A 16,426-nucleotide genomic window follows, 5' to 3' on the forward strand; every position below is an offset into this window, starting at 1 on the left:
GGATCATGCGCCAAAGCCCTTCCCACCCCTTTCCCTGTAGTTTTGCTGCTGGAGAAGATAGAACATGATGACATTTGCAACAAGACCCTGAAGATCACGGACTTCGGGCTAGCGAGGGAATGGCACAGGACCACCAGGATGAGCGCAGCAGGGACCTACGCCTGGATGGCTCCCGAGGTCATCAGGTCCTCCCTGTTCTCCAAGGGCAGCGACATCTGGAGGTAAGAACACGCCTGGGCTTTGTCCGTCTGCAACCTCCGGTTGTTGTCTTTGAGTCTGCAGGGCTTCGTGATTCCGCTGTGAAGAGCGAAGTGCTTGTGAGTGGTGTTGATTCAGACAGGGGGACGAGAGATTGCTGCTCAGCTTTCTGTCCTATGATAACAGTGTCTGGGGCGATTACATTAAAGAGGGGGAGCTTTATTTTGGCTCAGTGTTTTAGACGACTCAGTTCACCCATGGTAGGACTGTAAAGCATCCATGAACTTCAGTCCTTGAAGAGGCCAAGTCGTGACTGGAAGCTTGTGGCAGACGAAAGCTGCTGCACAGTCTTAAGAGACAGCAGGCTTTCCCCAGCTGTTCCTGTGCCAAGTATTGTCTTCTTCGTAATGCTGATAATCTCTTTAACACCTAGGCCTGTCTGCCAGGTGGAAATGTTACTTTTCTGGCTAAAGTGTTTGGAATATTTCCACTTTCTTCTTCTCCTGATCCTCATTGCTAAAAGCAGCCTGTGATCACCACGCTATAACCCAACTGTTGGGCTGTATTGAAATCTTCCCTCTCAGATTGCTGAGTTCTCTGCCTTCAAATTCCAGCCTCAACTAAAGTCTCAGGGTAAAATGTAGCTATTACTGAAATGTAACTCAAGAGGTTTGTGGAGTTGTTCCTGCTGGAGTTCTGTGAGCACAGCTGTCACCCACCATGTTTCGTTCAGAATCTTCATCTTGTGTCCCACAAGAGCTGCCCATTACTTTTGGCTTCCAGCCTCTCTAGGCTCCTTCTACAAACTCTACCGTACTCCCAGGCTTCCTCACAGAAATGTCTTGTGTTGACTGTGTTCTAGTCAGCTTTCTGTGACTGTGACACAATTCCTGAGATGATCAGGCCATAAGAAGGAAAGAGGATTTGTTTGGGCTCAGAGTTCAAGCTTTCTTCCCATGTGAGTGTTTGCCTCTGTAGTTTCTTGGGCCAATGGTAAGGCAGAGAATTATGGCAGGGAGATGTATAGAAGAATAAAACTGCTCATATCCTGTCATCTAGGAAATAGAGAGAGTAAGCAAGAGAGAGAGAGAGAGAGACAGAGACAGAGACAGAGACAGAGAGAGAGAGAGAGAGAGAGAGAGAGAGAGACAGAGAGACAGAGAGACAGAGAGGAAGAGAGAAAGGAAGTGGGGTACATGCCACGATGTGGACTGAGCCTGCTTCCCTGTGTCTTCCCCACCACAGTGGACTGCACTCTCTTAAACTATGAGTGAGGATACATTTCTGCTCTGGTAATCAGTTCCTTTCAGCTTTGATCACAGTGGCAAGGAAGCTAATGTATAGAATAAGCATGAGAACCTTTCTTCAAAAAGCTTATGTCAAACTCCCCAAGTCACCATCAACGTTTTAATCTTTGTGTCCACCAGAAGTCACTCCCTCACTTCTATACATGAAGTCCTTGGCAGAGACTCTTCTCAACTCCAACCAGAGAAGAGTTAGCTATCCCCATAACTGTCCTGCCACAGTCATATCAGTGGGCCCCTCTTGCTTGGTAGGTTGGTCTTGAAGGTAAATTGATGGAATCAGACAAAATTATATTGAGTAAAGTAAACTAGGAGAGAAAGAGAAATATTGTATGTTCTCCCTCATGGTTGGATGTAGCTTCTAACCTGGAACCACAGTGCTTGCAGAAGCCAGTGCTCTTTTAGCTGATGAGCTATTTCTTCAGATCTTTTCTGGGGGAGTTTTTCAGATAAGGTTGCACTGTGTAGCCCAGACTAGCTGGGGCTCATAATCCTCCTGCCTCAGTCTCCCGCATGCTGGCAGTGCAGGTGTGTACCACCATGCTCCAGCTGTTCTGGGACAGAGCCACCTCTTAACCTGGGAGAGCTGTGGCTTTGTTGGGTCAGCTAGGAGTGGGGCAGGCTCAGGAGCCCCAGTCGCTAACGGGAGCTTTGCCTTCTAGCTATGGAGTGCTGTTGTGGGAGCTGCTCACGGGTGAGGTCCCGTACCGTGGCATCGATGGACTGGCTGTGGCGTACGGGGTGGCTGTCAACAAGCTCACACTGCCCATTCCATCCACCTGCCCTGAACCGTTTGCAAAACTCATGAAAGGTAATGTTCAACCCTGAGCTAAGAAGAGTCAGGTCAAGGGAAGGCATGCACAGGAGCAACAGATACTGTTTTTGGTTTTCTTTCTATTTTTAAGAAAGCACTATGTGTACTGCTGAGATGGCTTGGGAAATAAAAGCATTTGCTACCAAGGCTGACAGTCTGAGTTCAGCTTCCACGTGGAAGAAGAGATCAGCTTCCTGTGGTTGCTCCTCTGACTTCTAACTATATGCAATGGCACACCTGAACCTACACACACACACACACACACACACACACACACACACACACACACACCACACACAAACAAACAAACAAATGTGTAAAGTTTTAAAAAGCCAAGGAAATGTTAAACTTCACACACTAGTTCATGTCAGTAATCCCGGTATTCAAGAATCTGAGGCAGGAGGATTGCTTTGAGTTCTCAGGCCAGCCTGAGCTAATATGAGACCCTGTCTCAAAAAAGAAAAAAAAAAATCCAATTGCTTTCAAGTGTGCTATTCTAAGAACTTCTGCTAGAGTGCTGAAGCCCAGGCACGGTCAGCTGTGCAGCTTAAAGGCCCTCGAGCTTTATCAGCGGTGCCTTCCCTTCCCTGTGCAACTTGGCACAGTGACAGTGATGCTGTCACTGTCCTCCTGTCCCCTAGCAGAGCCCTCAACTGGCTCCAAGCCATCCAGGTAGTGGTCATAGACATCATTCAGGCCTCAGCAGCATGGCCATGCTTGGATGTAGCATCTCCTCTCTTGCTAAAGCTCGTTCCCTTGCTCTGTGAGCTGTGAATTAACCTCGTCAGTTTTGATTTGTGATTTTTTAAAAAATTTCTTTCTAAGATAGGGTTTTTCTATGTATACCAGGCTGGCCTTGAATCCACTCTATCCTACAGTAGATGAAATTTTATTATATATTTCATGGAGTCCTCAAACTCACTCTGTAGCCCAAGCTGGCTGCAAATTCACTATGTAATCAGGGCTGGGCTTTGGATCCTGCCTTGACCTCCCTGGTGTTGGAATTGCTGGCATGAGCCACTGTGTCCAGCGTTGTTATTTCTTAGAACTACAGATTTGATCAGGTTTCCAGACTTTGGTTTGGGGCTTGTGTTTCACAGCCATGTAATTCTTCCATGGCAGCTCCGCCTCAGCACAAAAGACCGAAACAGAAGCAAGACCAAACATGCATGTGCGGCCTGTCTCTGTGACTCTGCTCACCCCCGGCATGGGTGCTGGCACAAAGGCACTCGGGGGCTCACTGGTATGCACTTAGGATTTCCAGGAGCCGACACCACAGACAGGGACTCCTGGTTTGGAGTGACAGGTATCAATCTGGGGACTCCGCTGTCTGGGAGAGGAAAGTAATGTGATTCTCATTTGTCGCAGAGTGCTGGGAACAAGACCCTCATATCCGCCCCTCGTTTGCCTTAATTCTTCAACAGCTGACTGCGATCGAAGAGGCAGTGTTGACCAACATGCCCCAGGAGTCCTTCCATTCCATGCAGGAAGACTGGAAACTGGAGATTCAGCAAATGTTCAGTGAGCTGCGAACCAAGGAGAAGGTAAGAGAGTGGTCTCACCACACAGTACATACGTGTTCACACCACAGTACATACATGTTCACATCACAGTACACACATGTTCACTGCACAGTACACACATGATCATATCACAGTACGTATATGTCCACATCCCAGTACATACATGGTCAATGCACAAAATACACATACTCACTGCACAGTACATATATGTTCACATTACAGTACATAGATGATCACTGCACAGCACACATATGGTCACCACACAGCACACACATAGTCAACACACAGTACACCCGTGATCACTGCACAGTACACACAGGATCACTGCATAGTATATACGTGCTCACCACACAGCACACACATGGTCACCACACAGTACACACATGATCACTGCACAGTACACACATGATCACCACATAGCACACACATGCTCACTGCACAATACGGACATGTTCACCACACAGTACACATACGATCACCACATAGCACACATATGAGCCACAGGGACACCAGCAGGGACCTCTGCTGGTACTCTGCCATGTCTCAGTGCTTATTAATACTTGCTTTTCTTTAGGTTAAAAATAGTGAATACTAAAAGCATACAGTTGGAAAGAAACCCTTTTATTGGGAAATTTCCAAAAGGAAAACAGATAAGAAGTAGCATAAAATACCCATACATCAATGAGCCTTGCTGAATGCCCAGTTTTGAACACTTTACACACTTCTCCCCGTTATTTCCGAAACTGGAGGTTTTAAAATTAAACCCTCACCTCATACTACTTTTATATCTTCCTTGAAAATTTTGATGTGTGTGATGTGATGTGGTATGGTGTGGTGTGTATGCAGTGTGTGTGTGTGTGTGCATGTGTGGTGTGTGTGTGTGGTGTGTATGTGTGGTGTGTATGTGTGGTATGTGTGTGTTGTGAGTGTGCATGTATGGTGTGAATGTGTGCATGTGTGGTGTGTATGTGTGCATGTGTGGTGTGTATGTGTGCATGTGTGGTGTGAATGTGTGCATGTGTGGTGTGTATGTGCGCATGTGTGGTGTGTATGTGTGCATGTGTGGTGTGTATGTGTATATGTGTGTTGTGTGTGTGTGGTGTGAGTATAGGCTTGTCAGTGTCATGGCACACACGCAGGAGTCAGAGGATATCTTTGGAGACTCCTAATCTCTTTCCGTTTTGTTAAGGCAGGTACTCCAAGCTGGCTGGCCCATGGGATTCCAGATGATTCTCCTGTCTCCACCTCCCATCTTACTGTGGATTGCTGGGATTAGAGTTGGGAGTACCTCTGTCTAGCTTTTTGTGGGTTCTACTGTCTGAGGGTTTTGAAGTAGGATTCCTGTGAGCACTCCAAGGACTGGTTCCCTCAGATTGGAAGTCCAGGGGTGTTTTGCTTGCCAGAGGGCTTGGCTGTTCCATGTTTAGTGTCCCTCTCTGGTGCTTGGGCAGAATGACCAAGATCGCCTGTAGATATTCAGCCGAGTGCCTGGAGCTCTGGGTCAGACAGGCTGTCTGTCTTTGAGCTCAGCCAGTGGCCTCCGTCACTGGGTGTCACAGAAGGGAGTGTGAACTGCGAGGGGTGTGAACTGTGAGAATGGTCCCCAGTTCAAACTCCCTGCTTAGTGTGTGAGTGTGCCTCAGGAGAAAACGCAGCCTCCCTGGCCTCTGGGAACCAGCTGGAAGAGGAAGCCATGAAGGCCACTTCCTGAGGGATGCCTTCTTCTGTCGAGACTCTTCTGTAGAGTTCTGGAAACACACCTTTGACTTAAAATGATAGGAATTTTTTTGTACTTATCCAGTTCATTTTTGAGAGTTCTGAAGTGAGATGTTTAAACCCACAACCAAACTTGACTTTAGGGGGTGGCAGGTGATTTTGAGGGAAAAACCGGCCTCAAATCATACGATCAAAGTTTGAGAGGATCATTATTCAGAATAATAATTCTTATAATTCTTTTGTTTAATTAATGATGGCTGGTTTTGAAACTATGGGATGTAAGCGCAGGGATCCTCATGTTTAAGAGTGAAATAATAAAACAGTGCTCATGGGATGCACTGCAGCCTCTCTGGGTTCACACCGGCTCTTAAATTCTTGTTTTTCTTTCTTCCCATCTGTGCTGCGGGGTCTTGCTTAGTATCCTAGGCTCCATGACACTCTCTTTGTGGTTTAGGCTGGTTGTGAACTCACAGTAATCCTCCTGCCTTAGCCTCAGAGGTGCTAGGATTATAGGCATATCACCCCCACACCGCCATTTTCTTACTATTCTTTTGGATTCCCCTGGTGTGTCCTGTGTTTTGTTTGACTGTGGCTCATCGTGTCTCCAAGCTGCTCTCCTGGCCTTGGGATCTGTGATGAGAGTGTCTGAGACAATGTTTCTCTTTGTGCTGGATGGTTCCGATCTCATCTTCTTGGGGAGGGAACACCTCTTGTACACAGTCTATCTCTCTTTCCCACTGACTGGCTGAGGGAGGAGGCCCCAGGCGGCTCTCATCCACGTTAGGCTGTACACGGTGAACCTTCCCTCCCTGCGGCTCTCAGTACACAGTGAGCCCTCCCTCCCTGAGCTCAGGCTTCCTACTGCTGTCTGTCTCTGGGTCCCTGTGTGCACCCAGCATAGGCTCTTGGGGAGGGCTTGTCCTTATTAACCATTAACCTTTCCTGCAGGGAAATGGTTTAGCCATGACCAGAAAGCTCCAGCCAAGCCTTCAGGCAAGTGCTCCTGCTAGTAAACACATAGACAGAAGGAAGGCTTTTGTGCTTCATGATTTCAGATGTGTTCACATGTATGTTCACATATGTTCTGATACTTCTGAGGTCTTCTCTTTTCTCAAGCTTATTTTATAATTTGTGTGTATGTCTGTGTGTGTGTGTGTGTGNGTGTGGTGTGTATGTGTGGTGTGTATGTGTGCATGTATGGTGTGAATGTGTGCATGTGTGGTGTGTATGTGTGCATGTGTGGTGTGAATGTGTGCATGTGTGGTGTGTATGTGCGCATGTGTGGTGTGTATGTGTGCATGTGTGGTGTGTATGTGTATATGTGTGTTGTGTGTGTGTGGTGTGAGTATAGGCTTGTCAGTGTCATGGCACACACGCAGGAGTCAGAGGATATCTTTGGAGACTCCTAATCTCTTTCCGTTTTGTTAAGGCAGGTACTCCAAGCTGGCTGGCCCATGGGATTCCAGATGATTCTCCTGTCTCCACCTCCCATCTTACTGTGGATTGCTGGGATTAGAGTTGGGAGTACCTCTGTCTAGCTTTTTGTGGGTTCTACTGTCTGAGGGTTTTGAAGTAGGATTCCTGTGAGCACTCCAAGGACTGGTTCCCTCAGATTGGAAGTCCAGGGGTGTTTTGCTTGCCAGAGGGCTTGGCTGTTCCATGTTTAGTGTCCCTCTCTGGTGCTTGGGCAGAATGACCAAGATCGCCTGTAGATATTCAGCCGAGTGCCTGGAGCTCTGGGTCAGACAGGCTGTCTGTCTTTGAGCTCAGCCAGTGGCCTCCGTCACTGGGTGTCACAGAAGGGAGTGTGAACTGCGAGGGGTGTGAACTGTGAGAATGGTCCCCAGTTCAAACTCCCTGCTTAGTGTGTGAGTGTGCCTCAGGAGAAAACGCAGCCTCCCTGGCCTCTGGGAACCAGCTGGAAGAGGAAGCCATGAAGGCCACTTCCTGAGGGATGCCTTCTTCTGTCGAGACTCTTCTGTAGAGTTCTGGAAACACACCTTTGACTTAAAATGATAGGAATTTTTTTGTACTTATCCAGTTCATTTTTGAGAGTTCTGAAGTGAGATGTTTAAACCCACAACCAAACTTGACTTTAGGGGGTGGCAGGTGATTTTGAGGGAAAAACCGGCCTCAAATCATACGATCAAAGTTTGAGAGGATCATTATTCAGAATAATAATTCTTATAATTCTTTTGTTTAATTAATGATGGCTGGTTTTGAAACTATGGGATGTAAGCGCAGGGATCCTCATGTTTAAGAGTGAAATAATAAAACAGTGCTCATGGGATGCACTGCAGCCTCTCTGGGTTCACACCGGCTCTTAAATTCTTGTTTTTCTTTCTTCCCATCTGTGCTGCGGGGTCTTGCTTAGTATCCTAGGCTCCATGACACTCTCTTTGTGGTTTAGGCTGGTTGTGAACTCACAGTAATCCTCCTGCCTTAGCCTCAGAGGTGCTAGGATTATAGGCATATCACCCCCACACCGCCATTTTCTTACTATTCTTTTGGATTCCCCTGGTGTGTCCTGTGTTTTGTTTGACTGTGGCTCATCGTGTCTCCAAGCTGCTCTCCTGGCCTTGGGATCTGTGATGAGAGTGTCTGAGACAATGTTTCTCTTTGTGCTGGATGGTTCCGATCTCATCTTCTTGGGGAGGGAACACCTCTTGTACACAGTCTATCTCTCTTTCCCACTGACTGGCTGAGGGAGGAGGCCCCAGGCGGCTCTCATCCACGTTAGGCTGTACACGGTGAACCTTCCCTCCCTGCGGCTCTCAGTACACAGTGAGCCCTCCCTCCCTGAGCTCAGGCTTCCTACTGCTGTCTGTCTCTGGGTCCCTGTGTGCACCCAGCATAGGCTCTTGGGGAGGGCTTGTCCTTATTAACCATTAACCTTTCCTGCAGGGAAATGGTTTAGCCATGACCAGAAAGCTCCAGCCAAGCCTTCAGGCAAGTGCTCCTGCTAGTAAACACATAGACAGAAGGAAGGCTTTTGTGCTTCATGATTTCAGATGTGTTCACATGTATGTTCACATATGTTCTGATACTTCTGAGGTCTTCTCTTTTCTCAAGCTTATTTTATAATTTGTGTGTATGTCTGTGTGTGTGTGTGTGTGTGAGAGAGAGAGAGAGAGAGAGAGAGAGAGCGCACTTGTGTGCATGTGCATGTACGTGTAGGTTAGAGTTCAACCTCAGATATCTTCCTCAATCACTATCTACCTTGCTTTGAGGCCAGGCCTCTCACTGGAACGTTGAACCCAGTTCTGCCAGGCTGACTTGCTGGTGGCCTCAGGAATCCTCCTATCTGTAGTTAAGTGTATGCCCAGGCCTTGATTTTATACGTGTTTTTCTGGGGGATTGAACTCAGGTGCCACACAAGCACCTTACCAACTGAGCCATGGCCCTAGCTCAGGCTCCAGATTTAAAATTCTACTTAATAAGGTGTGTGGCCCCACAGCTTCCTCATCAACTGTGTTTGTGCTTTCCCTCCTAGGGGGTCTTCCAGTTTGTTGTTGCTGATGCTGACGTTGTAGGGGTTGGACGCTTGTTGACAGGGACTTAGACATGAAAGTGTTTATTTACTCAATCTGTATAGAGACAAGTGTAGGAGGGGTTTCTTTCTGTCTCCAGTTAGCAGCAACCGGGCCCAACACCACTGAAAAAGACTCTCAGGAGAAGGATGGTGTCTTAGAGTTTTACCGCTGTGAACAGACACCATGACCAAGGTAACTCTTATAAGGGCAACATTTAATTAGGGCTGGCTTACAGGTCAGAGATTCAGTCCATTGTCATCAAGGTTAGAGCATGGCAGCATCCAGGGAGGCATGGTGCAGGAGGAGCTGAGAGTTCTACGTCTTCATCTGAAGTCCCCTAGGCTGCCCTAAACTGCTTCCAGGTAGAGAGGAGGAGGGTCTTAAAGCCCTGGCTCTGCCCCACAAGGATACATGTCCTCCACTAAAGCCACACCTCCTAATAGTGCTACTCCCTACGCCAAACCTATTCAAGTCACCATAGGTGGGTACTTAAAAAGAGTGAGAAACCACCCTCTGTCTTCCATTACTCTGTAACCAGTCTCCAGTGTGGACACACTTCAAAACTGCTTCACAGCAGTTGTGACTTCAGGTTGCCCTCAGCCGTGACCCCTGCACTCAGGAAGCAGAGGCAGGAGAAACAAGTTCAAGGCCAGCCTGGGCTACAGAAGGCCTTATCTTTTAAAGAAAAATTACAGATTTTTAGAAATTACACAGCATTTCTTTTTCTTTTCCAGCGATAAACAGTGGTTTATACCTAGCACGTGCCAATGAGGAGACACTGACCGACCTGTAAATCAGAGCCAGCTGGCACGCGGTAGGGAGAATGGCTGCGAAGCCTGTGAGTCAGAACCAGCTGCTTCTCCAGCAGGGTGTATATGAATTATTTAGGGAAACAAGTCAATCTCAGAGACTTCAGAACTGAGTGCCTGCCCCTTCAGTGCAGTTGCCACAGACTGGGGACTCCTTTGATTTGAAGGATCCATTTCTGTGTCACGTGGACTCTCTGCCCCAGCTCTGTTTTGTCCTGTTGGTTGGACTGTACTTTACTGTATATCTCTTTTCTTTATGAATAATGTGTTTGTATATATTATTTGTACATTGGCTCAAATTACCCTGGAGACCATCTAGAGAAAGTCCAAAGGCGCAGTAGACTTGGATGTCAAGTCTCTGTCTGGCTCTAGCTCCTCACGGTGTTTCTTAGTGGATGAGTTTCTTGAGGGGTTCTTGTCTGTCACATAGAACCAGGAGTGTCTGCTTGTCTTTCAAGGCTCAGGAGTGCACAGCCCTACCTGAGAATCTGCAGTTCCTACAGGAGCTTGGCTTGAGGCTCTGCTAAGATGGAGCAATGGCTGTCGGGCTGAATGCTCTGATATCTGTGCGCTGACACAATCACCCAAAATATTTTTTCCCCCATAAAGAAGAGAACACATTGGAGAGATGGTTCGGAAGTTTGCAGGATTCTTGATTTTCCCCAAAGGGATTATGAACTATGTTCATAACAAGTAACTATAAGTGTTATCCTTTAACTCATTGAGTTGTGACTGAAGGTTGTATTTTGAAATGGGTCACTCATGAGGCTAGAGACGAAGCTTGGTTGGTGGAGGGCTTGCTTGGGTTTCGTGGTGCCCTGGGTTCTATCCCAGAACCTCATAAACCTGAGAGTGTGAATAACATGAGCTTGCTATTCAGAGCACTCAGGAGGTAGAGGCAGGAGGATTACAAGTTCCAGGTTATCATGGTTGCTGCAGACCCTCTTGGGTCCCTTGTCTGCATAGGGCGGGTCTCTAGGTGCAGATGGGCAAAGAGTCGGTGAAAATGACAGACAGATGCACACAGGAGATTGTGTAGAATCTGAACGTAATTTGTCAAGTTGAGCATCGAAGATTTTATACAGAAGAATAACAAGAAACCAGGAGAGATACATCCACCGAGTTACAGTGACACAATACAAAAGGAATGTATACATCAAAAGAAAGTGGGGACCAGGCCGCTGCCACTAAGAAGGGAGCCAGGTGTAAAGCTAGTCTACTGTTAAGCCGACCACCAGGGGTTCTGCTCTAGCAGAACTTCTCATGAATGCTTCAATACCACAACCCCCCTATTTCCTGGGCCCTGATAAATTCTTGTATTAGTGTAACTTTTAAGTATCTGTGGAGAATCTCTATTTGTCAGAAGAATTCACTAACTTGCTTCTAATATGCAATGTAGACTGCTATACCTGGCTATGGTGAAGATTACTGTCTCAGTGGGATTCCCTAGCTCTTTCATGGTAAACCCACCTATTCGCTAGACCATTGTGTTTGTGTAAGACTGGCTACTGCCTCAAGTAAACACTCTGCAGACCAGCCCTGATCTATTCCGGCTCCTTGGCTTCAAGCATTGGAACACTGGTGGAGGCTTAGCTATGTCAGAATTCAATCTTAAAAGGCACTTATAATAAAATAATACTAAAAGAGAGCACGTGGATCCATACACCAGACTAACTCGGGGATAGGGTATGAGTACACAGGTTATGAGAATGCCAAAGTTCCAGGAGGTGAGTTTCTTTGAAACTCTTTGCCTCATGAGTGGGCCTAGGCCTCTCGGCCTGCCAAGCAAACTTCACTGGTGTGTGCGTAGCACATGGTGAGCTTGAGGTCAGCCTGAGCTACATAGACCAGGACTCAAAGCATAAATAAGTAAATTAGGTCACTCACAGATGTTCTTTGTTGATGGCTATTGATGTATGATTTATATGTTAGTTCGGTGATCTGCAGCCTTCCTGAATGCTTCAACTCTTTTCTTTTCCATTAATTAATTTATTTATTCACTTTACATCCCATCCCCTTCCTCCAGGCCCCTCTCCTATCCCCCCTCCCCTTCACCTCTGAGGAGGGCGAGGTCCCCCTGAGTAGCAACCCATCCTGGATCCTCAAGTCACAGTAGGACGAGGCACATCCTCTCCACCCTGGGCCCAACAAGGCAGCCCAGTTAGGAGCATAGGATTCACAGGCTGTCAGACTACAGATTCAGGGACAGCCCCCTCCATTGTTAGAGGACCCACATAAAGACCAAACTACACATCTACTATATATGTGCAGGGAGGGAGCCCTTTTATGCTCTTTGGTTGGTAGTTCAGTTTCTGGGAGCCTCCAAGGGTCTAGGTTAGTTGACTCTACCCCATCCCAGTTCCTCGATCCTTTTCCCCAACCACAAGACTCCCAAGCTCTGTCTAATGCTTGGCCATGGGTCTCTGCATCTGTTTTAGTCAACTGCTGGGCAGAGCCTCTCAGGAGACAGTTATGTTAGGCCCCTGTTTGCGAGCATAATAGAGTACCCTTAGTTCCTTATGTTGTGGTGACCGAGCCCCAACCATAAATTTATTTTGTTGCTACTTTATAACTGTAGTTTTGCTACTCTTTTTTTTTAATTTTTAAAAAATATTTATTTATTTATTATATGTAAGTACACTGTAGCTGTCTTCAGACACACCAGAAGAGGGCATCAGAATTCATTATGGATGGTTGTGAGCCACCATGTGGTTGCTGGGATTTGAATTCTGGACCTTCGGAAGAGCAGTCGGGTGCTCTTACCCACTGAGCCATCTCACCAGCCCAGTTTTGCTACTCTTATGAATTGTGATGTAAATATCAAATATTCAGGAGGTCTGGTATTTGATCCATGAGCACTGATGTATTACGCGTTCATAAAGGCTAGAGGGAAGACAAATGATAACCTCTGGTGTGAACGTGAGCGATGCCTTTCCCTGTCAGGAACTAACAGAGGAGAAGGGATCTGGCATTAGTTTCCCCTAGGTTGATAATAGGCTAGGTTACCGGCATCTCACACCATCTTGGGTGAAGGGATCTGGGAGTGGTACAGGAAGCCCGTGTTGATCTCCGTTTGGACCTGACTTTGCAGGAGCTGCGTTCCCGAGAGGAGGAGCTGAGCCGAGCTGCCTTGCAACAGAAATCGCAGGAACTGCTGCTCAGACGCCGGGAGCAGCAGCTCGCGGAGCGTGAGATCGACGTGCTGGAGCGGGAGCTGAACGTGCTCATCTTCCAGCTGAGCCAGGAGGCGCCCCACGTGAAGAAGAGGAAGGGAAGGTTCAGGAGAGGCCGACTGAGGCTCAAAGACGGCCACCGCATCAGCCTGCCTTCAGGTTTGTGCCTTCACAACACAACACAAAAGTTGGGTGCCCGTCCTTGCGTCTGAATATTTGTCTCTCAGCGCGGAGGGTCAGAGATGGGCGTCTAGACTCACCTAAGAGGCAAGCCGCTGGTCATGTCTGTGAAGGAATTTCGACATTAACCGGGAAGGCACACCCTAGTTATGGGTGGCACTATTACGTGAGCTGGAGTCCCAGACTGAATAAAAAGGAGAAGGCAAGCTGGCAGTCTGCACTTACAGCCTCTCCTTTGTCATAGTTAATATTTGGGCTGTGTCCTGGGTGTACTGTAGCAGTTAACACAAGTGAGTTCCTAAACTTGGGGTTGGGAAACGACTAGCAGAACTCAGTCAGAACCCCTGCTTTTCAATAAGAGATGGAACAATATTCCGAATTCTCAAGGGCAGCCGTTGCTCGGCTAATGCATGTATTTGAGGCAGAATTAATGTAATTGGCTATTTTTTTGGTAAGATTCTCAAAAAATCTTGGAATTTAGTATTTGGCATTTCCAGTTCTGAAAAAAAAAAAGAGGACATTTTAGCTACATATTTATTTATTTCTGGCACCTGATACAAGATTTCAGTTATGAGGACTCCAATCACGAAGAGGATTTAGTATGCAGCATCACCCTTTGACCACAAGATGGCGGCACACGTTGTAATTCTAGTCCAGAAGTGTGACGACCATCTGCTGTCATTTGGAGCCCTCACCCTTAGTATGTGTATAGCAGACACAGAACCCTGTGCACATACACACTCTTACCTGTGTGGTACCCAGAACGGGACAGCTTTGGTAATGAAGAGATAGCAGTGATCTCTGTCTTGTTTCCCCAAGAGAGATTTTCTTGTCATTTTCACCTGGCAGAGAGTTCTTTGAGTTCCTGAATCCAGGACTGTTGGAGTGGGCTGAGATTTAAGAAGACTCACTGAGGGGTATAGCTTGCCCTTCTCGGGGTTAACATACGAAATTTCTTGGACTTTTACAGTAATTCTGGCAACTCCCATGCTAAATTTTGGAGGTGCTCTTTTTTTTTTTCCATTTAGATTTTGTTTATTTCTTTTTTTAATCTTTAATTTTTTATTAGATACTTTCTTTATTTACATTTCAAATGCTATCCCGAAAGTTCCCTATACCCTCCCCCTGCCCTGCTCCCCTACCCACCCACTCCCACTTCTTGGCCCTGGTGTGCTCCTGTACTGGGGCATATAAAGTTTGAGGTGGCTGGAGAGACAGCCATGGGTGCTGGGAACCGCACTCTTATATTTTTGGTTGTGAGCCTAGCCTTTAACGGCTGAGCCATCTCTCCAGCCCTGGAAGTACACTTTGTATTGTTAGTATTTTCTTCAGAATTTGTGGGAGAAAGCCTGGTGAGAGGGAAAGCTTTGACGTGGTGATGGGTTGAAGTTGTATCCTGAACAGACATAAAGTCAAAGTAAAGAAGTTCCAGGCGTCACCAGTTGGCACAGCTCTGAAGCCGCTCATTTTAAGTCGCACCTAAATCAGAGGGAGCCAAAACCCAATGAAGAGCAGCCGTTTGCAGCCATTTGTGCATGTGTACGAGTGACAGAGAGGACACACAGGAGAGCAGAAATGAATTTTTAAACTCTGAAATCCCCCTCCTCCCAGTGACACACTTCCTCGAGGAAGGCCATGTCTCCCAAACCCATCCAAATAGCCCCACCAACCGAGGGCCGGGTATTCAAATGCCGAGAGCTTTGGGAAACATTTATCATTCAAACCACCACACAGAACATATCCCGTAATATAGTTTTGTATCTTTTAGACACTGGTACCCTGGGTTCTAGACTGAGCCAACTTGGCTTGGATAATTATTCTACCTCTTTCTAGCTCTGTTCCCCAGGCCTACAGCGCCAACAGAAAGGAAACTACAGCAGAGGAAGTGTCTGTTGCTGTACTAAATCACCCCGACAAAGGCGAGGGCAAACCTGACTTCGCAGGTGGCCAGCCATCATTGCAGGGAGCTCAAGGCAGGACCTTGACACAGCAAGGCACATCCACAGTCCAGAGTGGAGAGAAATGAGCACACACCTCCTTGTGCCTAACAGAATAATGTGTCAGTTATTACCTGTTGACCTGAGTCTCTGAGAAGGGACACAGGGCCATGCTAAGAAACACACTCAGTAATTAGTCCACATGCCTGAAAGAGCTGCTGTCTGGTTATGACGCTCTTGGTTATGAAAAGACAGCAAGGGAGAAAAATAATAAGAATCCCTGAAAATCTGGTTTCTTTCTTTTTCAGATTTCCAGCACAAGATCACAGTGCAGGCTTCCCCAACGCTGGACAAGCGCCGGAGCTCAGACAGTGGACTGTGCAGCCCACCCGGCAGTCCCTTGATGCTCCCCCGCCTCCGGGCTATTCAGTGTGAGCTTCCAGCCTTTCTCTTCATCAGTGCTACACCTACCACATGGTCACACAGAATGAGCGTGGTTTTATAGTGGTCGGTGTGAGTGGGGTTGGTGAGCAAACAGTGTTGAAGACATAGAAAGAACAGCCAACCTTGGGGGTGGCTCTGGTGGCACATTCCAGTAATCCCAGCACGTGGGGATTACCCGAGGAAAATCAAAGGCAGCCTCAGCCATATAATGAGTTCAAGACCAGCCTGACTCTTTCAGGCATGTGAACTAATTCCTGAGTGTGTTTCTTAGCATGGCCCTGTGTCTCGTCTCAAAGACTCAGGTCAACAGGTAATGAATGACACATTAATTCTGTTAGGCACAAGGAGGTGTGTGTTCATTACCCTCTGCTCCTGACTGTGGATGTGGCTATTGTATCAATGCAGTGAGGACCTGGAGCCAGGAGTCCAGGTCATTCAGGGACACTACCACATCAGACAGCATCATCTCTTCTGCTGAGGTGGCTGGGGATACAGCTCAGGGGTAGAGCACTTGCTTAGCTAAGTATAGGAGGCCCCAGATCTAACCCCAGAAAAGCAGTACATTCAGGAACTCACATGCCTCCAGCACTTCACAGCCAATGTAAAGAAGATATGTTTCCGTGCTTACAGAGTTCCTCTCTCTAAAAGGCGAGCGTCTGGCCAAAAGTTTGATGTCTGTCTCTATGGAATTCCCCTCCATGTATGCATGGATAATCAATCACTGTATTAGTCAGGGTTCTCTAGAGTCACAGAACTTATGGGTAGTCTCTATATAGTAAAAGAATTTATTGATGA

The 16,426-nt window shown here is 47.1% G+C and overlaps 1 protein-coding gene across 2 annotated transcripts in view; it reads left to right on the forward strand.

The window, feature by feature from the left end:
* Map3k21 (mitogen-activated protein kinase kinase kinase 21) overlaps window positions 1-16,426 on the forward strand; it is a 39,826-nt gene that overhangs the window by 13,739 nt on the left and 9,661 nt on the right. For both annotated transcript variants that reach the window (XM_029480830.1, XM_021170774.2), the window contains 5 exons: window positions 41-221; window positions 2,165-2,313; window positions 3,685-3,860; window positions 12,989-13,229; window positions 15,496-15,618. In XM_029480830.1, coding sequence (XP_029336690.1) covers window positions 41-221; window positions 2,165-2,313; window positions 3,685-3,860; window positions 12,989-13,229; window positions 15,496-15,618 — 870 coding nt within the window. The remainder of the gene's footprint in view (window positions 1-40; window positions 222-2,164; window positions 2,314-3,684; window positions 3,861-12,988; window positions 13,230-15,495; window positions 15,619-16,426) is intronic.

Source organism: Mus caroli, chromosome 8 (genome assembly GCF_900094665.2).
Source record: "Mus caroli chromosome 8, CAROLI_EIJ_v1.1, whole genome shotgun sequence".
NCBI lineage: Eukaryota > Metazoa > Chordata > Mammalia > Rodentia > Muridae > Mus > Mus caroli.